We start from the raw sequence: 24692 nt of genomic DNA on the forward strand, positions 1-24692 counted from the left end.
CCTCAGATATGCAGATGATACCACTCTAATGGCAGAAAGTGAAGAGGAACTAAAGAGATTCTTGATGAGGGTGAAATAGGAGAGTGAAAAGTTGGCTTAAAACAACATTCAAAAAACTAATATTATGGCGTCCAGTCCTATCACTTCATGGCAAATAGAAGGGGGAAAATTGGAAGCAGTGATAGATTTATTTTCCTGGGTTCCAAAATCACTGTGGACAGTGACTGCAGCTATGAAATTAAAATGCTTGCTCCTTGGAAGGAAAGCTATGACCAACCTAGACAGTATATTGGAGAAGGCAATGGCACCCCACTCCAGTACTCTTGCCTGGAGAATCCCAAGGACAGAGGAGCCTAGTAGGCTACAGTCAATGGGGTTGCTAAGAGTCGGACACGACTGAGCTACTTCACTTTCACTTTTCACTTTCATGCATTGGAGAAGGAAATGGCAACCCACTCCAGTATTCTTGCCTGGAGAATCCCAGGGACGGGGGAGTCTGTTGGGCTGCTGTCTACAGGGTTGCACAGAGTCGGACACGACTGACGTGACTTAGCAGCAGCAGCAGCAGCAGCAGACAGTATATTAAAAAGCAGAGACAACACTTTGCCTATAAAGGTTCCCATAGTCCAAGGTATGGGTTTGTTCTCCATTATTAAGACTTCGGCTTTTACTCTGAATGAGATGGGAAGCTGCTGTAGGGTTGTGTGCTGAGAAACAGGATGTTCTGTCTTAGATTTTAATTGGACTACTTAGGAAACTATTGAAAATCATGGATGGGGGACTAGGGAGGATTTTATACAATGAGCCAGGTGAAAGATTATGTTGGCTTGGGTCAGACCAGGAGTTACTTCAGGCCACCTGTGATTTGAAAAGCTCTAAGGCAATGGCACCCCACTCCAGTACTCTTGCCTGGAAAATCCCATGGACGGAGGAGCCTGGTAGGCTGCAGTCCATGGGGTCGCTGAGGACTGAGTGGCTTCACTTTCGCTTTTTACTTTGATGCATTGGAGAAGGAAATGGCAACCCACTCCAGTGTTCTTGCCTGGAGAATCCCAGGGACGGCGGAGCCTGGTGGGCTGCCGTCTATGGGGTCACACAGAGTCGGACACGACTGAAGCGACTTAGTCATGAACACACAGTAGCATTTGCTGAGTGGACAGCATCAGATCAAGTGTGGAATGAAAGGAATAATCTGGGCTGGAGGTAAACATAGGGAACTGTTACCAGGAAGATTGTATTAAAATCACAAAATATGTTTACTGAATGACTCAAGGTTGTTGAGGGAAGAGCTTTTTATTGAAAAAGAAATGTGAATGGTAAAATGTTAGAGCTTTTCAAGAAATAGAGGGAGAATTCTCAGCCTAGGCAGAGAATGTAGAACCCTTGGAAGATCACTCAACCAGGACCCTAGCCTGAAGGTAGATACTGCAGACAGACATGGCTATGGGGTGAATGTTTCTTTGCCCCTGCCCCCCACAAAGTCGTATATTGAAATCCTAGTCCCTGAGAAGGACGTGCACTTTTGGGAAATGGATTGGGATTGTCCCACAGAGCTCCCTTGCCCCTTCTGCCACGGGAAGTCATATCAAAAAGGCACGGGTTGTGAACCAGGAAGTGGGTTCCTTACCAAACACCACATCTGCTGGTGCCATGATCTTTAGTTTCTCTTAACTGTCAAAAGATTTCTTTTGAATATTTTGCCCATATCTTACATAATTTAACACTCTTTTACCTAAACTAATAATTTTAGAGATGGAAAAACATTGATTTAGTCACTACAGTGGTCAGTATTAAAAATAATTGGTCAATTCTCTCAGTTCTGTTCCCAAAGCTTTTGCTAAACCAACTCAGCTAACACCAGCTATTGAAATTATTTGAATTAAGAATCGTCATAATGATTGGCACTTGTCCAGTACTTTCATTTTAAAAGGACTTGGACATCCATTATATCATTTGACCCACCCACTAACTCTTTCAGTGACTGTAGGTTTTATTCTTCCCATTTTACAGAAGAAGCAACTGAGGCTTAGTGAGATTAGGATTAGTCCTAGAATGAGTAAGTGGTAGGGCTGAGTCTTGAATCTGATTCTTCTGACTCCAAGTTCAGGCTCAGAGTGTCTTTCCACACTGTACTTGAGTATTTAAGTATTTTCCTATTAATATGCTTAATGTGTGTGTCCATCGCCTTCTTTTTCTATTGGCTTCGTTTGGTTTCCCAGCAGAGGGTCTTCCTAAGAGGAAGAGGGTGCCGGTCTCCCTCCTGGGTGGTTGCATGGGCGCACAGCTGGTTCCTCCTGTTTCCGATCCTGCATTTCCCTTTTCTGTGTTCCTTTCAGCTTCACTCACCATCGGAGGAAATCTCCTCCTTCCCTATACTCGACTTCTAAAGTCTTCTCACAGCCCCCTGGCATTGGGACCTCCCATCTTAATCACCCGCAGGAGAGCCCATCTGAGAGGGGAGACAGAGGGCACGGACCGCAGCACGCCGGGAAGCCATGCTGAGGGTTACTTCTGCATTTCCTTCTTTGCGGTCCTCAGGAGCATCCTCGCCACCCTCCGGCCCTGGCTCTCTCCAGCCCGCCCCGGATCCGCCTCCCTCTCCTTCCTCTAGGAGGCTGAGACCAAGCGTGGGACGCACCTGTGTCCCTCTCCGGTCACCCCGTTGAGGCATCGGGGGCTACTCCCGAAGCAGGATTTACAGGCCCGGAAAACGCCAATGGGAGATCCAAATGGTCGGGGACTCCGGCACTTTAAGAGGCTTTTCTCTGGGAAACACCCGTCCCCTCCGTGCGCCTTATGAATGGAAATACTCCTCCCCCGGTCGAGCCCATTTTCCCCATTTCACCAGGAGCCGCAGCTTGCTCTCTTCTTTCGGTCTCCCCGCCCACATCAACGCGGGCAGCTCCAGGAGGGGACGGACAGGAAGCCTTTGGCCGCCTATTAAATCCCACCCATTTCTCCGGGGGCGATTTCCTAACCTTCCGGGACCGAATTCTGCAATTTGATGTGCGTTTTGTCCGAATGGTAGCGACACGGGCCTAAGGGAGGGGGAAAGCGAGGGGGTGGGGGGTGGGGGGTATGCGCTCTTTTCCTCGCAACATCGCTGGCGGAGCGAGGGAGCTCACACGACACAGATTTTGGGGCAAAGCCTTTCCATCTGGACAGCACCATGTCCACCAAAGCGGAGCAGTGTAAGTAGCAGCCGGCCCGGCGTTCCGGCCCGGCCTCCGGCTGGGAGCTATTGCAGTTGCGGCGTTTGCGGCTGCTGGGAGACCTTGGCATCGTGCTGGTGCGGGGGTGGGGGCTGAGGTTGGGGCGGGTGGGGGGGTGGGGGGGTGCAAGAGAAGGTGGGGGAGGGTGGACGTTAATGGGAACGCGGCGCTGTCCCCGGTGCTGAAAAATTATGCGGGCTTCCTCGGCTGGTGGTGGGGTTTCGCAAGACTGAAAGACCCTGCGAAATGAAATTAAAATGGGGTCATTCTTGAGGAAAAGAGGCCTCGTATCTTTCAGATAAACATTTCAGTATCTGTTGTTGGAGTGGGGGAAGGGGGGCAGCGGCAAATCAGGGGCGGGGAACTGTCAGTGCAACCAAAGCCTGCCTGGCCTTCTGAGCATGCCCAGTTCTCGCTGCTGGAGCCATAGGGGAGTTTGAGTCTGCAGTTTCCACTTTGGGTTGGAGAGGCTAAAAGGCAGAGAAGGGGGAGGGAGCCGAAAGCCAGGCAGAATTCTGGATTCAGTGTGAGGAAAAAATCAACAATATCAGCACTAATGCTGAAACTAACCCCAACCATAGGTTAAAGCAAGAGTTAGTGCTGGCAAGAAAGTGAAAGGGGCTCTGGGAAAATGATCAAATTATTTTTCCAAAGAGGTTTCTTTTGTAGGGCAGCTCACACAAACTATAACAAATAGCAGGGGTTTTTAGTTGTCCCAGTCATGACTGGCTGTGTGTTTGGTTGGAAACAACCTGCTAACTCCTTGTGGACAGAGGAAGTTTCTAATCTGTTTCCTATAGCCTCTCTTATTGCAGTGCACATTAGTAGGCCTTTGGTATGTACTTGGTAGGTTGATTATCATGTAACCTTTTCCTGAGTGCACTTGAAGGATTCAGGAACTTAAACTTCTATAAATAAAAGGTGTTTTTTACTAACCAATGCTTTTGAATTTATAACAAATATACCAAAACCTGCTCATGGAATTGACTCTTGTTTCTTTCAAAGCAGTACACAGTTATGTTGCTAATGCTGTTACTGCTTAAAAGTCTTTTAAATTCTTCTTTGGAATGACTGTTAAAACCATTTTGTGAAATGCTGAAAACAGTAGTCTCAGTATTTTGGGGCAGTAGCTTGTGTTTGATAAAATGCAGTGTGTCACTTAATTCACCAGGTAGATTAAATTAACTGAAGTCTCAAAGAATTCCCAGATCAATGGTTCATTAGAGATCCTTTATGTTCACCTACCATCGAGTGCGTGTACCTTTATATAAATTTTTGTTTGTTTGTTTATTTTTGGAATCTGGACTACCTGAGTTTGGATCCTCGTTCTGCTGTTTACTATTTGACCTTGGGCAAAATAATTGACTTCTTTGAACTTTATTTCCTCATCTGTAAACCTGGGATAATAATGCCAACGGGATTGTTGTGATTATAAATGAGAGAATATATATATAAATGTTGAGTGGTGAGTCAAGCATATAGCAAGTACTCAATAAATGGTAGTTATGATACTGACAGCTATTCCCCACTTATTAGTCCATCTCTTCTAAATCATTAGGAAGCTCATTTGTGATTTTTTGGGCCCATTTTGACAAGTTAAATCTAAACGTCAAAGATAAATTTTGCTTCTACAGAGGTTTTTGAAAAAATTGAATGCATTATATCTTGAGTAATGGTAACATAGTTGGAATTGGTGCAGAACTTCCCATGTGAGAATATCACTCCCTTGAAAATTTTATTTTAGTACCTGTCATTTGCTTTTATAGTTACATATTATATAAGTAATATCAGGTGAAAGCCAGTGAGTATTACTGTCTTCTTCCTTGTTATATTTTGAGATGCACTGGACTCTTTGTCTTGTCTCTTTCCTGGGCAGTTAATGACAAGATGAATATAATCTATATTTGACTTGGTTGTGTAGTGCACATAGTATGTAGTTTAGGTAATTTAGAATTTTTGTAAAATCAGATTTTTTTTTCATCAGTAGATGATGGTAAGGATGCCATATTTGAAGTTAGAACATGTGGATTTGAATTTTTCATGCTGTTCTGATTAACTGTGAGACACAATTAACTGGGCAATTAACTTAATAGTTTTGTGCCTCAAAGTTTCCATCTGTGAAGTAAGGAGTAGGAGTAGCAACTATCTTTGTTAGCTGTTAGCATTTTGGAGGGCAAAGGAGGTAACATGAGAGTAGGCTGTGAAAAGGATACAGATGCTTTGGGTGTTTTTAGGTGTCTTTATTCAGGGTGAAGGGAAGTTAAGAATCTCTTTTGTCTCTCTCTTACATGTACTAACATGGATGAGCTGACACTCTAGTGCACATTATAGTCCTGAAAATAGAGCAGACACATGAAAGGCTGTGCGGTTGCTGTTTGCAAAGGGTGACTACTTTTTAACAAAGAGAAGTTGCAAATCTGTGATATTTTATTCTTGGACTCAGTAGGAGTATAGCTAGGAGGAAGGGGAAAGAGCAGGGAAGGGAGCCATGAGATTTTTCTCTCTGTTGGATGTGGAGACCACGGGAAGGAGAATAAGTTCATTTCTTATCTGCATTCAGAAACATGCACAGTACCACTTGCCTAAGGACTAAGGGGGAATGGAGGCTTAATGCAGTGTCAAAATATTATTTCTGTAATTTTTCTTCCTGTGGCCTCTTGATGTAGGTAGAGGTTTCTTTGGTACAGGAAGTGGACATAGTTTGGTTGAGCTGTCAAGAGGAAGTACTTGCATTTCAACCAAACAAATTACGTGACTTACCTTTGAAATGTAATGTATCCCAGATGTGTGAAAGATGATTTTATTTTTGTGTAGTAGCATTTTCTTTCATAAAATAAATAAATGATCAAAGAGAGGCTAGGTATAGTTAAGACATAGTTTGGGGCCTGTTTTTAAACATTCAATCAGTTTCCTATGCTTTGTGCAGAACATCATAACAGAAGGTGAAGGCTGCCTAGCAATTTCCAGGCAATTGCACAGAGTTACAACTTTTTTCCTCCAAATGCTGTGTTTTTGTTGTTGTTGTTGTTTGTTTGTTTTAAAGTGAAACTTCACTGTAGTGAAAATGTTTATGTGGCTGATACAGAATGATAAAAATAAGAATTTGTAGTTCTTTTATTCTAAAGAGGAGAAAGAGGAATCCACTTCCCTACCCCCCCCCCCCCCCCACCCTCCAGTTTTTCCTGTCTTTTAAGAGTTAAAATTTCCCAATCTGGAACTTTGGGTGTGCTCTTTCAAGAAAAGCTTGCTTTTGATAACAGCAGAAGTTAAGAGTTGGGATTGTAGAATCAGACTGCTGCTTGGGTTTAAATTCTAGTTCTGCTTCTTACATTCTCTGTGACCTTGGACAAGTTAACTCAACCTCTCTAAACCTCAACTGCATTATTCATAAAATGGGAATAGTCATAGTTGTTGTGAAGAATAAATGAGGTGATCCATGAAAAGTGCACAGCACAGAATCTTGACACACAATAAACTACTAAATATTCGTGTTCATGCTCAGTTGCTCAGTTGTGTCCTACTCTTTGCAACCCATGGACTGTAGCCTGCCAGGTTTCTCTGTCCATGAGATTTTTCAAGCAAGAATACTGGAGTGGTTTGCCATTTCTTCCTCCAGGGGATCTTCCCAACCATAATAAATATTAGCTATTATTATTATTATCATCAAGTATCAAACCTTGTGCTTACTGCTAAAATAAGGATAATTATAATGTTTGGCTCTAGCCCCCCAGAGTGCAGCAGAAAAAAAGAATAGCCATTGTTTAAATGGTATGCTGCTACTGCTAAGTCGCTTCAGTCGTGTCCCACTCTGTGCGAGCCCATAGACGGCAGCCCACCAGGCTCCCCCGTCCCTGGGATTCTCCAGGCAAGAACACTGGAGTGGGTTAAATGGCATATAGCGTATTAACTATTTTTTATTCTCCTTTCTTTGTCTCCAAGTCTCTTCTATAGCAATCAACCTAATCCATTTTGAATGGGAGGGAATCTCTGCATGACAATTCCTTGACTTGATATATCTAGCAGAGAACTAACTGATCATCCTTACAGAACATTTCTAAGGCATGAACTGCCTATCCATCACCTTTTGTATTATGATGACAGTGTAGCATCTGGTTACATAAATCATGTACATAAATATCCATCAAAACAGTTGTCAAATTTGGAAATTAACCTGCTGATACTTTGTGTATAAACTTACTATAATAATTACAGAAATATGAATGTGTGCCATTTTTAATGTGTTTACCCTATTCAACATATGTATCCTGATAACTAAAAATCTTTTGATTACATCAAAACAAACATTTTAAGAGTATAGCTAATTAGCACTATGATTTGAAGTTGAACTTGCCCCATCCCTTACATATTTAAGGGTTATGCTTGGAGAAATCAAAAGATAGTTTTATTTATTTTTATTACATTATTTGTTAATATGACTAAAATATAAAAAGCACTTCTTTGAATAGCACTGCAACCTGTAGCCATTTAAAAGTCTTTGCACAACATTGCTAACTTCTTACAGAGGGAACTCTAGTTTTATTCACATGTGTAAAAATTAGAGTTTGGCTATTGACCATGTAGGTAGCAAAAAGAGCACCTGGTTTTCAGCTCTGATTTCTCTTCATGGTTTGACACTAGCTTTTCTATTCCCTATTTAATCTCTCCCTTTCCTCTTTCTTTGCTGACTGTTCCTATTCAGACTTTTTTCTTACGGCTACCTTTCTTCTCCTTATCTTTTTTAAAAAAATATTTGTTTATTTAGACATATGGGCTTTCTCTGGTTGTAGTGTGCTGGCTTCTCATTGCAGTGGCTTCTCTTGTTGCGGAACACGGGCTCTAGGCATGCAGCTTTAGTAGTGGTGGCTCGCAGGGTCTAGGGCAAGGTCTGGTAGTTGCGGCATGCAGGCTTAGTTGCCTGGCAGCACGTGGGATCTTCCCTGCCAAGGGATCCAGTCTGTGTCCCTGGCACTGGTGGGTAGGTTCCTATCCACTGGATCATCAGGGAAGTCCTCTTCTCCCTCTCTTTAAAAACAGGGTTCTGTCATTATTCTTCTTTTTCAAATCCCACAGATTCTTTCTCTCCTTCACTCTTGATGTACCAACTCTCACTTCTATGTGGATAACACTCAAATTCAGTTTTCTAGTCTAAACGTGTTTCTTGGCCTCTGTCCGTATCAAGCATCCTACAGGCAACTCAAACCCATATGCATTGTCTTTGGTCCTAAACTTGTAATTCTTTTTTACAGTACTCATTTTGGCAAATGGCACTATGATCTACGCATTCACCTAAGTCAAAAAATTTGGAGTCTTCCTAAACTTCCCCTGTGTGTATGTGTGTGTGTGTGTAGTCAGTCCGACTGTTTGCAACCCTATGGACTGTAGTCCGCCAGGCTCCTCTGTCTATGGGATTTTCCAGGCAGGAATACTGGAGTGGGTTGCCATTTCCTTCTCCAAGGGATCATCCTGACCCAGGGATCGAACCCAATGTCTCTTGCATCTTCTGCATTGACAGGCGGATTCTTTACCACTAGCACCACGTAGATGGTGTTATGTTCATATCTGTGTCTTCAGCATGTGGATTGTTGTCTAGGGCACAGGGTTGCACAAAAACTGTTTCTTGAGTAAGTAAAAATGGTTGAAGGCGAAGTAAGTGTCTTCTACAAAGAAGGATTACAGGGACTTCCCTGGTGGTCCAGTGTACTACCAATGCAGGGGGTCTGGGTTTGATCCCTGGTCAGGGAACTAGACCCCACATGTAGCAACTAAGAGTTCACATACTGCAACTAAGGCACGGTGCAGCCAAATAAATAAATATTTTTTTTTAGAAGAAAGGATTGAATAATTACGTTTCTGGATATCATTCATTTGAAGATTTCATATTTTTGTTAATATGAGGTTCATATTATATACAATTTTCACATGCTTTTCAAATGGATTTATAAGTAATTAAAAATATAGTTATCAAAAGTACTTAAAACATATTTGCTCAATCAAATTTTATAGTATTTCATAACAACTGATACTTTTCCTGAATGTTCATTGTATTTTTAGTTCTTTCTCCTAGCTAAAGTTTTCTCTTAATATATTCAGCTTAATAATTATGATTCCTAATTGGTAGGCTATCTTATCACACAGCAGCTTTTTTTTAAGATAAAGTGACAATACATCTGAAGTCAGGGACTCTTCATGTTGTAACTTGGATCCTTTGATAACATATCTGTTCAAGTTTTATGTGTTGATTACTCAGTCAATAAAAAGGCTTTAAGTTGGGATTTTCATCTTATAGTATTATTATGTTGGAAATTCATGTGTATTTATTTTTCATATTCTGAAAAGATATTAATAGCTCAGCATAAATGAACACATATGTTGGCTTAGAAATGAAATGTTTATTGCATCAAAAGCTACCTTAAGCAAAAATGTATGCTTATCAATAAGCTCATTCCCTGTAGTATGGAAAGCTCAACCATTTCATTTAGAATTTTTAGCTTTTTTTTTCAATGTATACATTCCATTTCTGTCTGGTTTTTCTCTCCTTTCAGACGTTTCTCGAAAGGACAACACTTCTAAACAGCATATAGTTTATCATGTGAGTCTCATTTCCTGTTTGATGTGGGAGTAAAATTGGAGGGAAATCAGCCTTTTAGAGTGTATTTCTTCATTGGTCTCAGAAGCTTGATCTAACACAAGGACAAAATCTAAAGGATGTGTGTATATGTTTGTAGACATAGGTACTTATATATGTGTGTGTGTTTATATACCTACACATTTATATATATAACGCTATTTGCATTTTAAGAAGAAATGAGCTTGACAGAGAGGCCTGGCGTGCTGCGGTTCATGGGGTCTCAAAGAGTCGGACACAACTGAGTGACTGAACTGAGCTTGCCTCAGAAGTGACAACAGATAACTCCTAATCATATAACCAGTTTGTCTTGTCAGAGTTACATGTATTTCAACCTTATGATCTCTGGAAAGGAGAGTTTAGATGTCTATTGTTTGTGCCTATTGTGTATTAAGCACTTTGACATATATTAGTGTAATTCATTCTCACAATAGTTTTGAGAGTCAAATGTTATTGTATTAGTGCTCTGGCTTTATGTCTTAAATATTCCTCAGATCCCTCACTTCCTATTAATTCTTACTGTCACCATCGTAATTATGGAATTCATCATTTCTCTATTATTACAGTCTTTTAATTTATCTCCCTTTGTCTCCTTTTGTCCTGATCAAATCTATCCTCACAAAGTTCCCTTAGTAATCCATCTGAAATATAGAAGCTTCCATGTCATTCTCATCATTCTTTCCTTTAAAACCCTTCAGTAGCTTCCTGTCATGTTGTACTCCTGTTAGAGCCCCACCTCATTGGGAGTTGGGTGAGCTCTTCCTGGATGTTAGACTGTATTCTATATATGTAGAATTTTTGTTGTTGTTCAGTTGTTAAGTCATGTCTGATTCTTTGCAACTCCATGGACTGTAGCACACTAGGTTCTTCTGTCCTTTTCTGTCTCCTGGAGTTTTCTCAAACTCATGTCCATTGAGTCAGTGATGTTATCTAGCCATCTCATCCTCTGCCACCCTCTTCTCCTTTTGCCTTCAATCTTTCCCAGCATCAGCGTCTTTTCCAATGAGTTGACTCTTTGCATCAGGTGGCCAAAGTATATGTAGAATAATTGCTCAGTAACATTGGGTGATAACATGACTTAATTTTGAGGCACTTTCTACATTACATTTAAAAATGCATTCCAGATGCTTTTTATTTCCTCTTTTAAACGTGGCATCTGAAAAAGACTCAATACCTTATACATACCTTCGCTAGTGCAGAGCTGTTGTTCAGTCACTCAGTCCTATTGGACTCTTTGCAACCCCATGGACTGCAGCACCCCAGGCTTCCCTATTCTTCACCATCTCCTGGATTTTGCTCAAACTTATGTCCATTACTACTGAAAAAAATCATAGCTTTGAATGTACGGACCTTTGTAGGCAAAGTAATGTCTCTGCTTTTTAATATGCTGTCTAGGTTTGTCATTGCTTTTCTTCCAAGCTATATTTCAAAATGTAAGGATCTCTTTTGCTTTATGTATTATAATGTTGAGCCTCTGGTCTGCTGAAACTGCCAGACCTTTTCCATAAGAATACCTGTTAAGCCTGTTTTCCTTCATTCTCCATCGTGCAGTAGGAAGATACAGAACTTGGCTTAACCCTGTATTAGTTTCCTAGGGCTGCTATAACAAATTACCACAAACTGGGTGGATTTAAATAAGGCTACTTTATTCTTTCACAGTTCTGGAGGCAGTTGCTAAATTGTGTCCAACACTTTGTGACCCCATGGACTGCAGTACTCCAGGCTTCCCTGTCCTTCACTGTCTTTTAGAGTTTGCTCAAACTCAAGTCCGTTGAGTCAGTGATGCCATCCATCCCACCATCTCATCTTCTGTCGTCCCCTTCTCCTCCTGCCTTCAATCTTTCCCAGAATCAGGGTCTTTTCCAATGAGTCAGCTCTTCACATCAGGTGGCCAAAGTATTGCAGCTTCAGCATCAGTCCTTCCAATGAATATTCAGAGTTAATCTCCTTGAGGATCAACTGGTTTGAACTCCTTGCTGTCCGAGGGACTCGCCAGAGTCTTCTGCAGTTCGAAAGCATCAATTTGTTGGCACTCAGCCTTCTTTATGGTCCAACTCTTACATCTTTACATGATTACTGGGCTGAAAGTCCAAAGTAAAGGTGCTGGCAAAGCCTTGTTTCCTCTGGTGGCCTTCCTTGCCTCTCTTCAACCTTCTGGTGATTGCTGGGGATCCTTGGTATTCCTTGGTTTGTGCTATATCACTCTAATCTCTGCCTCTGTCTTCACATGGCCCGTGTGATCTCTGTGTCTCTGTACCCAGTCTTCTCTTTTCTCTTATAAATGTTGCATTCATTGGATTTAGTTCAGTTTGGTTCAGTCGCTCAGTCGTGTTCAACTCTTTGCGACCCCATGTACTGCAGCACGCCAGACTTCCTTGTCCATCACCAACTCCCGGAACTTGCTCAAACTTATTCATCGAGTCAGTGATGCCATTCAACCATCCCATCCTCTGTTATCGCCTTTTCCTCCCACCTTCAATCTTTCCCAGCATCAGGGTCTTTTCAAATGAGTCAATTCTTTGCATCAGGTGGCCAAAGTATTGGAGTTTCATCTTCCACATCAGTCCTTCCAATGAATATTCAGCACTGATTTTCTTGAGGATGGACTGGTTGGATCTCCTTGCAGTCCAAGGGACTCTCAAGAGTCTTCTCCAATACCACAGTTCAAAAGCATCAATTCTTCCATGCTCAACTTTCTTTATGGTCCAACTCTCACATCCATACGTGACTACTGAAAAAACCATAGCTTTGACTAGACAGACCTTTGTTGGCAAAGTAATGTCTCTGCTTTTTAATATGCTGTCTAGATTTGTCATAGCTTTTCTTCCAAGGAGCAGTTGTCTTTTAATTTTGTGGCTGCAGTCATCATCTGCAGTGATTTTGGAGCCCCCCCAAATTAAGTCTGTCACTGTTTCCACTGTTTCCCCATCTATTTGCCATGAAGTGGTGGGACTGGATGCCATGATCTTAGTTTTCTGAATGTTGAGTTTTAAGCCAACTTTTTCACTCTCCTCTTTTACTTTCATCAAGAGGCTCTTTAGTTCTTCTTTGCTTTCTGCCATAAGAGTGGTGTCATGTGCGTATCTGAGGCTATTGATATTTCTCCCAGAAATCTTGACTCCAGCTTGTGCTTCATCCAGCCCAGCATTTCTCATGATGTTCTCTGCATATAAGTTAAATAAGGAGGGTGACAATACACAGCCTTGACATTCTCCTTTCCCGATTTGGAACCAGTCTGTTGTTCCAGGTATGGTTCTAACTGTTGCTTCTTGACCTGCGTACAGATTTCTCAAGAGGCAGGTCAAGTGGTCTGGTATTCCCATCTCTTGAAGAATTTTCCACAGTTTGTTGTGATCCACACAGTCAAAGGCTTTATGTAGTCTATGAATCAGAAGTAAATGTTGTTCTGAAACTCTCTTGCTTTTTCTATGTTCCAGTGGATGTTGGCAATTTGATCTCTGATTCCTCTGACTTTTCTAAATCCAGCTTGAACATCTGAAAGTTCTCAGTTCATGTATGTACTGTTGATGCCTTGCTTGGAGAATTTTGAGCATTGCTTTGCTAGTGTGTGGGCTTCCCTTGTAGCTCAGATGGTAAAGAGTCTGCCCGCAGTGTGGGAGACCTGGGTTCGATCCCTGGGTGGTAAGATCCCCTGGAGAAGAAAATGGCTACCTACTCCAGTATTTTTGCCGGGAAAATCCATGGATTGAGAAGCCTGGCAGGCCACAGTCGATGGGATTGCAAAGAGTCTGACATGACTGAACGACTTCACTTGCTAGTGTGTGAGATGAGTCCAACTGTGTGGTAGTTTGAACATTCTTTGGCATTGCCTTTCTTTGGACTGGAATGAAAACTGACCTTTTCCAGTCCTTTGGCCAGTGCTGAGTTTTCCAAATTTGCTGGCATACTGAGCGCAGCACTTTAACAGCATCATCTTTTAGGATTTGAAATAGCTTAACTGGAATCTCATCACCTCCACTAGCTTTGTTTGTAGTGATGCTTCCTAAGGCTCACTTGACTTCGCATTCCAGGATGTCTGGCTGTAGGTGAGTGATCAAACAGTTGTGGTTATCTGGGTCATGAAGATCTTTTTCGTATAGTTCTTCTGTGTATTCTTGCCACCTCTCTTTATATCTTCTGTTCTTTTAGGTCCATACCATTTCTGTCCTTTATCGAGCCCATCTTTGCATGAAATATTCCCTTGGTATCTCTAATTTTCTTGAAGAGATATCTAGTCTTTCCCATTCTATTATTTCCCTTTATTTCTTTGCTTTGATCGCTGAGGAAGGCTTTCTTATCTCTCCCTGCTATTTTGAACTCTGCATTCAGGTGGGTATCTTTCCTTTTCTCCTTTGCCTTTAGCTCCTCTTCTTTTCTCAGCTATTTGTAAGGCCTCCTCAGAAAATCATTTTGCTGCTATGGATTTCTTTTTCTTTGGAATGGTCTTGATCACTGCCTCCTGTACAATGTCACAGTTTGGTTAGTTTTCTGTGATTGTGTTTTTTATTCTTTCTGCCTTCTCATGGATAAGATGATTGGATTTAGGGCCCAGCTTAAACCAGTTTGACCTCATTTTAATCTGTTTACATCTACAAAGACCTTATTTCCAAATGAGTTTACAGTTATGGGTATCAGGGTTTAAGACTTGAACATAGTATTTTGGGGTACACAGTTCAACCCACTACAGACTATTGAACTTCATCTTTTTAGTGTCATCTCATTGTTGTGCCTGATTTTATCATTCAACATAATAACCATTCCTTCAGTAGTTTTGCATCACTTACCAAAGTGACATGCATCCCTATATAAAATACCTCCCCCCCAATGTTGATCGGGAGAAAAGAAGTAAAAAAAGCATGTGATATACCATTAAATAGCTTGTTTTGAGTTACTTTTGCACCATTAATCAATACATCTTAAATAAGACAGTTTCATCAACTACAAATGCATTCTATTGTGGTACTACCCAATCATATTTTATCAAGTTGTCCGTTTTCTCTCTTTCTCTCTCTCTCTTTTTTTTTGGCAAGGCCTGGAGACATGAGGGATTTTAGTTCCATCCAGGGATAGAACCAGTACCCCTTGCACTGGGCACTTGGAGTTTTAACCACTGACCACCAGGGAGGTCCCAGCTTGTCCATTGTCTAATTCAAAAAATATTTTTTGAGTGTCTGCACTGTGTCAGGCTCTGTACCAGGCTCTAGGGGAGCTTACAGTTTGAGTTCACTTTCAGTTCAGTTCAATAGCTCAGTCGTGTCCGACTCTTTGTGATCCATGGACTGCAGCATGCCAGGCTTCCCTGTCCATCACCAACTCCTGGAGCTTGCTCAAACTCATGTCCATTGAGTCGGTGATGCCATCCAGCCATCTCATCCTCTGTCACCCCTTCTCCTCCTGCCTTCAATCTTTCCCAGCATCAGGGTCTTTTCCAATGAGTCCATTCTTCACATCAGGTGGCCAAAGTATTGGAGTTTCAACTTCAGCAATCAGTCCTTCCAGTGAATATTCAGGACTAATTTTTTTTTTTTTTTAGGGTTGACTGGTTTGATCTCCTTGCAGTCCAAGGGACTCTCAAGAGTCTTCTCCAATACCATATTTCAAAAGCATTGATTCTTCGGTGCTCAGCTTTCTTTATAGTCCAACTCTCACATCCATACATAATTATTGGAAAAACCATAGCTTTGACTAGATGGACCTTTATGGGCAAAGTCATGTCTCTGCTTTTTAATATACTGCCTAGGTTGGTCGTAGCTTTTCTTCCAAGGAGCAAACATCTTTTAATTTCATAGCTGCAGTCACCATCTGCAGTGATTTTGGAGCCCCCCAAAATAAAGTCTCTCACTTTCCATTGCTTCCCCATCTATTTGCCATGAAGTGATGGGACTGGATGCCATGATCTTAGTTTTCTGAATGTTGAGCTTTACGCCAACTTTTTCACTCTCCACTTTCACTTTCATCCAGAGGCTTTTTAGTTCCTCTTCACTTTCTGCCATAAGGATGGTGTCATCTGCATATCTGAAGTTATTGATATTTCTTCCGCCAATCTTGATTCCAGCCCAACCTTATGCTTCTTCCAGCCCAGCATTTCTCATGGTGTACTCTGCATAGAAGCTAAATAAGCAGGGTGACAATATACAGCCTTGACATGCTCCTTTCCTGACTAGGAGCCAGTCCATTGTTTCATGTCCAGTTCTAACTCTTGCTTCTTGACCTGCATACAGATTTCTCAGGAGGCAGATAGGTGGTCTGTTATTTCCAGCTCTTGAAGTATTTTCCACAGTTTGTTGTGAATCACACAGTCAAAGGCTTTGGCGTAGTCAGTGAGATTGAAGTAGACGTTTTTTTGGAACTATCTTGTTTTTCTATGATCCAGCAGATGTTGGCAATTTGATCCCTGGTTCCTCTGCCTTTTCTAAATCCAGCTTCACGTACTGTTGAAGCCTGGCTTGGAGAGTTTTGAGCATTACTTTGCTAGCATGTGAGGTAAATACCATTGTGTGGTAGTTTGAGCATTCTTTGGCATTGCCTTTCTTTGGGATTGGAATGAAAACTGCCCTTTTCCAGTCCTTGGCCTCTGCTGACTTTTCCAAATTTGCTGGCATATTGATTGCAGCACTTTCACAGCATCATCTTTTGGATTTGAAATAGCTCATCTGGAATTCCGTCTCCTCCACTAGCTTTGTTCATAGTGTTGCTTCCTAAGGCCCCTTGACTTCACATTCCAGGATATCTGGCTCTAGTGAGTGATCACACCGTTGTGGTTATGTGAGTCATGAAGATCTTTTTTGTATAGTTGTTCTGTGTATTCTTGCCACCTCTTCTTAACACCTTCGGTTTCTGTTAGGTCCATACCATTTCTGTCCTTTATTGTGAGTTCACTTTGCTGAGATGTGTATATTCTACCTTTAGCTTTCCTTTGTTTTCTGTCCAGATTCCCCCAAAGAAATAAGACACTGAAGTGAAGTTGGCATGACTTATTCACAGAGAGCCAATCCTTGCCCTTTATTATCCTTGTTATGCTCCCTCTCTTTTTTAGACTGTAGGCTAAATTTTTTTTTAGAGTATTGTACTTGAATCTCTTTTCCCTGGTTCAATATTGTTTTTATTTTCCAAACTCTGGCTATTATTTTTTATTATTTCAAACTAATTTTATAATCAAGTTTCATAGCTCCAGAAAAAAGCTTGATGGTATTTTTGAGTATCATTTTAAATTTATAAAATAACTTGAGGAAAACTGACATCTTCAGGATATTGAATTTTACCATCTAGGAACATGGTATGTCTTTCTATTTGTTTTCAAGTTTTTTTGGTGGCTTTCCTAAAGGTGCTTTTAGAAAGGGTGTTTTTTATAATTTCTTGTTAAGCTTATGCTTGGCATTTTTTGATATATTTTTTTCTATCATAATTGAGGTTTGTCTTCTATATTTTTGTATTTGTACATGAATGTTATTACTTTTTGTATGCCAATTTTATAACCCTACTTTACCAAATTATTTTATTTTTGTACTTGTTTTTTTCATCTATTCTTTGGGTTTTCAAAATATAAATAATTATATAATCTAGAAATAGAAAATAATTTTACTCTTTTCTATCCAATTTTTTTCTCTAATTACTTTCTCTTTTATAATTGCATTGGCAAATATTTCCAACACTACTTTAAATATAGCATAGAGACTGAGTATTGTGTCATTCTGAATCTTAGTAGGAAAGCCACTAATTTCTGTATTAAGATTTTTGGGGGTGTCGAGGTAACATATTAAGGTATTAAGGAAGTGTCCATGAATTTTTATTTTATTGAGTTAAAAAACTTGAGTGGTGTTGAATTTTGTCAAGTTCATTTTCTTTATCTATGGAGACCATATGACTTCTATTCATTAATATGCTGGATTGGAGTTTATCATGTTTTATTTAATAATTTTTGCATTGATATTTGTAAGTTAGATTGGTCCATTGTTTTTTGGAGGGATAGGGTGGGGAGTGATTCTAGTCAGTTTCTGGGAACAGTGTTATACTCACTACATAAAATGGGTTTGGAAGATTTCCTTTTTTTCTCCTATGCTCTGGAATAATTAAAGTAACACTGGAAGTTTTCTGATCTTTCAGAGTTTGTTAGGGTTCCCATGTGAAATCATCTGGCCTAGTGTTTTTTTTTTTTTAATAGTGAAACTTTTTAACTTCTTTTATTTTCTTTATGATCTTTGTTCTATTTAGACTTTCTGTTTCTACTGGGGTCAATTTTGGTAAGTTTTATTTCTCTAAAATTTTTCCATTTCATCTAAGTTTTCAAATTTGTTTGCATAGAACTAAGAAAAATAATCATTTAGAAAATTTTTAATTTCCCCTGTTCTGATGTTTTATTTTCTTATTGTTATTTCTGATGTTGTGTACTTAATGTTGTGCATTTTGTTTTTTTCCCTCCCAAATCCCCACCACCTTTTTCCCCTATATATTTAGTTAGTGGCTTGTCTATTTTGTTAATTTTTTTTATAAGGAACAAGTTTTGGAATTATTTATTATTTCTGCCGCTTTTTTAGAGTTTACTTTCTCCTTTTATTAAATCTATTTTCCACAAACATCTTTTTTTTTTTTCTGGCTTTTTATGTTGGGTGTTTAATTTTTTTCATATGGGCATTTCATGCCATATGTTTTCTTTGACATTTCATTTAGGTGTAGCCTACAGATTCTGATAATATCAGGTTTTTATTATTACTTTCACAAAGTTCTGCAGTTTAATTTTGTATTTTTGCCTTTGACTCAAGTGTTGTTTAGAAGTGTGCTTGTAAATTTCCAGGTGGAAGGGCATATTTGTTTTTTATTTCATATGTATGTTTCTTTTTAAAATTGAAGTTATAATTAAAAGGTAATATTAGTTTAAGTTGTGCAACATAATTCAGTATTTGTGTATAGAAACTTCCCTGGCAGTCCAGTGGTTAGGACCCTATGCTTCCAGTGCAGGGGGTGCAAGTATGATACCTGGCCAAGGAATTAAGATTCTGCATGCTGTGCAGTGTGGCAAAAAAAAAAAAAAAAAAAAGAAAATATTTGTGTATATTGCAAATGATTACTGTAGTAAGTCTAGTTAACATCTTTTTATTTTGGTATTGATTTCTTCTTTTATTGCATTATAGTGTGAGGATGGTGTTTGCATTATTTCTATTCTTTGAAAATTATTGAGCTTTTCTCTGTGGCATAAGATTATCAGTTTTTGTGAATGTTCCACGTGTACTTGAAAATAAATTTTAATTGCTATTATTGGGGTTCAAAATTTGATATAGATCTTAAAGATCTATATTAAACCTGACCTATGTTGTCCTTATTAATTTTTAGTCAGCTCAATCTTGGATTTTGAGATGTATGTTAAATCTCCTAACGTTAGTGTGTTTCTGCCTATTTCTCTTTGAATTTCCTGTAGGTTTCAGCTTAATGAAAGTTACTACTGTGTTATTGGGTGCATAAATATTAATAACTGTAATATCCTCATTGTGAATTGTAGCCTTAAGCATTATGCAGTGGCCTTTTTAATACATTGTAATGGTTTTTGGTCTCATTTCCACCTTGTCAGGTATCAAGATTAAGACCCCTGTTTTCTTTTTATTTGTGTTTGCCTGATACATCTTTCTCCATCCTTTTATTTTTAACTCTTTTGAATCTCTTTGTTTTAGGTGTCTCTCTTGTATTCTGCATAGTGTTGGATTTTGATTCATTAGCCTTTTCTTTCAATAGGGGAGTTAAGCCCATTTCCATCTACTGATATGATTAATGTTTGACATCAGTTCTATCATATTGGTTTGGTTTTTTTTGTCTTTTGTATCTATGGTTTTTCATTATGCAGTCAGTTTTATCTGTTTGTTTGTTTGTCCTATTGGTTAACTATATATTTAATACTAATACCTTTATATAATACCATTAATATACTTTTTTTGGGCTTACTGGTTCCCTGCATTGAACAATATTGAAATTATCTTGTAACCTCTTCTCCTTTACTCCTTCTATTCCAGTATCTGATCTAAAGCAATATCCTATTATTTTCAGTTAATGTCTAATGGACAGTCATATCTACATGCACTCCTTATTCTCTTTTCCACAATTTTTGATAATTTATCCTTGTCTACCAGCTTCCCTGGTGACTCAGATGGTATCTGCCTGCAACGCTGAGACCTGGGTTCAATCCCTGTGTTGTGAAGATCTGCTGGAGAAGGGAATGGGAATCCACTCCAATATTCTTGCTTGGAAAATTCCATGGACAGGGGAGCCTAGCAGGCTATATCCATGGGGTTGCAAAGAGTTGGACATGACTGAGCGACTAATACACACACACACACACATACTTGTCTATTATATTCTCTCTTTTGTGACCATGGGTTAACTATGTTCTATATGAATATTTATATTTAGTGCTCACCAATCATTCTTACGTTATTGTCTCTCAGTCTTTGGTTGTCTGAATGTTTTTTTTTTTTTTTCTACTATTAATAAATTCTTTAGTAAGGGTTCACAGGATCAATGTACTTTGAGTTTCAGTAAGTTTATAATTGTTTGCTGCTTTGTACTTGGAGGCCAGTTTGGGTAGATGTAAAATCCTTGATTCATATTTCTCTTCCTTTAGTGTCTTAAATTTGTCACATCATGTTCTTTGTCCATCTAACTCAATGAAACTGTGAGCCGTGCCATGTAGGGCCACTGAAGATGGATGGGTCATGGTAGAGAGTTCTGACAAAATGTGGTCCACTGGAGAAAGGAATGGCAAACCACTTCAGTATTCTTGCCTTGAGAACTCCAGGAACACTATGAAAAGGCCAAAAGATAGAACACTGAAAGATGAACTCCTCAGGTCAGTAGTTGCCCCATATGCTACTGGAGATCAGTGGAGAAGTAACCCCAGAAAGAATGAAGAGACGGAGCCAAGGCAAAAACAACACCCAGTTGTGGATGTGACAGGTGATGGAAGTAAAGTCCAATGCTGTAGAGAACAATATTGCATAGGAACCTGGAATGTTAGGTCCATCAATCAAGGCAAATTGGAAGTGGTCAAACAAGAGATGCCAAGAGTGTACATCGACATTTTAGGAATCAGCAAACTAAAAAGGACTGGGGTGGATGAATTTAATTCAGATGACAACTATATCTACTACTGTGGGCAAGAATCCCTTAGAAGAAATGGAGTAGCCACCATAATCAATGAAAGAGTCTGAAATGCAGTACTTGGATACACTCTCAAAATGACAGAATGATCTCTGTTTGTTTCCAAGGCAAACTATTCAATATCATAATAATCCAAGTCTATGTGCTCACCATAATGCTGAAGAAGCTGAAGTTGTATGGTTCTATGAAGACCTACAAGAACTACCTTCTAGAACTAACACACAAAAAAGATGTCCTCTTCATTATAGGGGACTGCAATGCAGAAGTAGGAAGTCAAGAGCTACCTGGAGTAACAGGCAAATGTGGCCTTAGAGTACAAAATGAAGCAGGTCAAAGGCTAACAGAGTTTTGCCAAAGAACACATTGGTCATAGCAAACACCCTCTTCCAGCAACACAAGAGAAGACTGTACACATGGACATCACCAGTTGGTCAATACTGAAATCAGATTGATTAGAATTATTGCAGCCAAAGATGGAGAAGCTCTATACAGTCAGCAAAAACAAGACCGGGAGCTGACTATGGCTGAGATCATCAACTCCTTATTGCCAAATTCAGACTTAAACTGAAGAAGTAGGTCTAGAAGAAAACCAATAGACCATTCAGGCATGACCTAGATCAAATCCCTTACGATTATGCAGTGGATGTGACAAATAGATTCAAGGGATTAGATCTGATAGACAGAATGCCTGAAGAACTATGGACGGAGGTTCATGACATTGTACAGGAGGCAGTGATCAAGACCATCCCCAAGAAAAAGAAATGCAAAAAGGTAAAATGGTTGTCCAAGGAGGCCTTACAAAAAAGACTCAAAAGGCAAAGGAGAAAAGGAAAGATATACCCATTTGGATGCAGAGTTCCAAAGGATAGCAAGGAGAGATAAGAAAGCCTTCTTCAGTGATCAATGTAAAGAAATAGAGGAAAACAATAGAATGGGAAAGACTAGAGATCTCTTCAAGAAAATTAGAGATACGAAAGGAAGATTTCATGCAAAGATGGGCACAATAAAGGACAGAAACATTATGGACCTTACAGAACAGAAGATATTAAGAAGAGGTGGCAAGAATACACAGAAGAACTATACAAAAAAAGATCTTCATGACCCTGATAACCACGATGGTGTGATCACTCACCTAGAGCCAGACATCCTGAAACGTGACGTCAAGTGGGCCTTAAGAAGCAACACTACGAACAAAGCTAGTAGAAGTGATGGAATTCCAGTTGAGGTATTTCAAATCCTAAAAGATGATGCTGCGAAAGTGCTGCACTCAATACGTCAGCAAATTTGGAAAACTCAGCAGTGGCCATAGGACTGAAAAAGGGCAGTTTTCATTCTAATCCCAAAGAAAGGCAATGCCAAAGAATGTTCAAACTATCGCACAATTTCAATCAGCTCACACACTAGCAAAGTAATGCTCAAAATTCTCCAAGTGAGGCTTCAACAGTACATGAACCGTGAACTTCCAGATGTTCAAGCTGGTTTTAGAAAAGTCAGAGGAACCAGAGATCAAATTGCCAACATCTGTTGGATCATCAAAAAAGCAAGAGAGTTCCAGAAAAGCATCTACTTCTACTTTATTGACTATGCCAAAGCCTTTGACTGTGTGGATCACAACAAACTGTGGAAAATTCTTCAGGAGATGGGAATACCAGACCACCTGACCTGCTTCTTGAGAAATTTGTATGCAGGTCAGGAAGCAACAGTTCGAACTGGACATGGAACAATGGACTGGTTCCAAATTGAGAAAGGAGTACATCAAAGTTGTATACTGTCACCCGTGCTTATTTAACTTATATACAGAGTACATCATGAGAAATGCTGGGCTGGAGGAAGCACAAGCTGGAATCAAGATCACTGGGAGAAATATCAATAACTTCAGATATGCAGATGACACCACCCTTATGGCAGAAAGCAAAAAAGAACTAAAGAGCCTGTTGGCGAAGGTGAAAGAGGAGAGTGAAAAAGTTGGCTTAAAGCTCAACATTCAGAAAACTAAGATCATGGCATCCAGTCCCATCACTTCGTGGCAAATAGATGGGGAAACAGTGGAAACAGTGACAGACTTAATTTGGGGGGGCTCCAAAATCACTGCAGATGGTGACTGCAACCATGAAATTAAAAGATAAGATAAGTTGGAAGATAAGTTATGACCAACCTAGACAGCATATTAAAAAGCAGAGACATCATTTTGCCAACAAATGTCTGTCTAGCCAAAGCTATGGTTTTTCCAGTAGTCATGTATGGTTGAGAGTTGGACTATAAAGAAAGCTGAGCACCAAAGAATTGATGCTTTTGAACTGTGGTTTTGGAGAAGACTGTTGAGAGTCCCTTGGACTGCATGGAGATCTAACCAGTCCATCCTAAAGGAAATCAGTCCTGAATATTCATTGGAAGGAGTGATGCTGAAGCCAAAACTGCAGTACTTTGGCCACCTGATGGAAAGAACTGACTCATTGGAAAAGACCTTGATACTGGGAAAGATTGAAAGCAGGAGGAGAAGGGGACAACAAAGGATGAGATAGCTGGATGGCATCATTGACTCACTGGACTTGAGTTTGGTGATGGACAGGGAAGTCTGCTTTGCTGCAATCCATGTGGTCACAAAGAGTGGGAAACGACTAGCAACTGAACTAATGTTCTTTGGGTATTAGGAACTGGTTGAAAAGTCAGGGGACAATCTTGTTTTCTTTCTCTTATTGGTGTCTTAGCTTTTTTGCATGGTTGTCCAAATGATGTTTTATTTTCTTTTTAAAGTAATTTAAACTGTAATATGATTCAGTGTTGGTCATGCTGAAATGATTGTGCTGAAACATGATATATAAATTTGAGGGTTTTTTTTCTTAATTTTAGGAAAGTGTTCTAAAATTATAGAGTATAATTTAATATTTACTTTGGCTTATCATTTGACATTCTTTGTGATTCCTGTCATATGTATGCTGAGTCTTTTTTGCTTATCTTCTGTATGGATCACTTTCTATTGGAAGTTTTAGAAATGTCTCTCTGCATTTTTTTTTGTGGTTTTAGAGAGTCATCCATGCAGTATATCTTTATTAGTCTTTATATGAACTAACCTATTCATGGTGATTCCACATGCATATATATTTATTTAGCTCTTAAATTGAAATGTCAAATATAAATAAAATTGACAGTATTTAGTTGAATATTATTACCTTACTTTTTATAAATCCAAGCTTAGTCACTATAAGTAAGTACAAGTGGCTACATCATTCCATCTTCTAATGTAGCATGCCCAAGTATCTCCATATTCTAGTATGTGTTATTTTATCCTCTTTTTTTTTATTATGGAAATAGTTACATATAATAAAATTCTGTTTTCAGGAAAAAAAACTGTTTTCAAAGCACAGTGCTATGACTTTTATTAAGCAGATAGAATTGTGTAAGCATCACCTTGAACAGTATATTGAGTAGTTCTCTTACCTGAAGAATACTCCTTGTGCCCCTTTGCTCTTGATCTCCTTCTACTCCTAACTCCAGGCAGCCATTGATCTGCTTTCCATCACTATAGTTCGCCTTTTCTAGAAGTTCATATCAATGGAATCATTCAGTACATAGTCGTTCAATTTGACTAATTTTATTTAGCATAATTGGAGAAGGCAATGGCACCCCACTCCAGTACTCTTGCCTGGAAAATCCCATGGATGGAGGAGCCTCGTAGGCTGCAGTCCATGGGGTCGCTAAGAGTCAGGCAGGAC

At 39.6% G+C, this 24692-nt stretch overlaps 1 protein-coding gene across 8 annotated transcripts in view; it reads left to right on the forward strand.

Moving 5' to 3' along the window:
* The first annotated feature begins 2089 nt into the window (after positions 1–2089).
* The window catches only part of UNC79 (unc-79 homolog, NALCN channel complex subunit), a 278726-nt gene continuing 256123 nt past the window's right edge, over positions 2090–24692 (forward strand). For 7 of the 8 annotated variants that reach the window (XM_027520960.1, XM_027520963.1, XM_027520964.1 and 4 more), the window contains exon 1: positions 3078–3191. In XM_027520960.1, the coding sequence (XP_027376761.1) occupies positions 3170–3191 (22 nt within the window). In that variant the 5' untranslated portion in view covers positions 3078–3169. Of the gene's footprint in view, positions 3007–3077; positions 3192–24692 lie in introns of those variants that run through there. The other variant, XM_027520966.1, reaches the window with a different exon arrangement.

Source organism: Bos indicus x Bos taurus, chromosome 21 (assembly GCF_003369695.1).
Source record: "Bos indicus x Bos taurus breed Angus x Brahman F1 hybrid chromosome 21, Bos_hybrid_MaternalHap_v2.0, whole genome shotgun sequence".
In the NCBI taxonomy this organism is placed as follows: domain Eukaryota; kingdom Metazoa; phylum Chordata; class Mammalia; order Artiodactyla; family Bovidae; genus Bos; species Bos indicus x Bos taurus.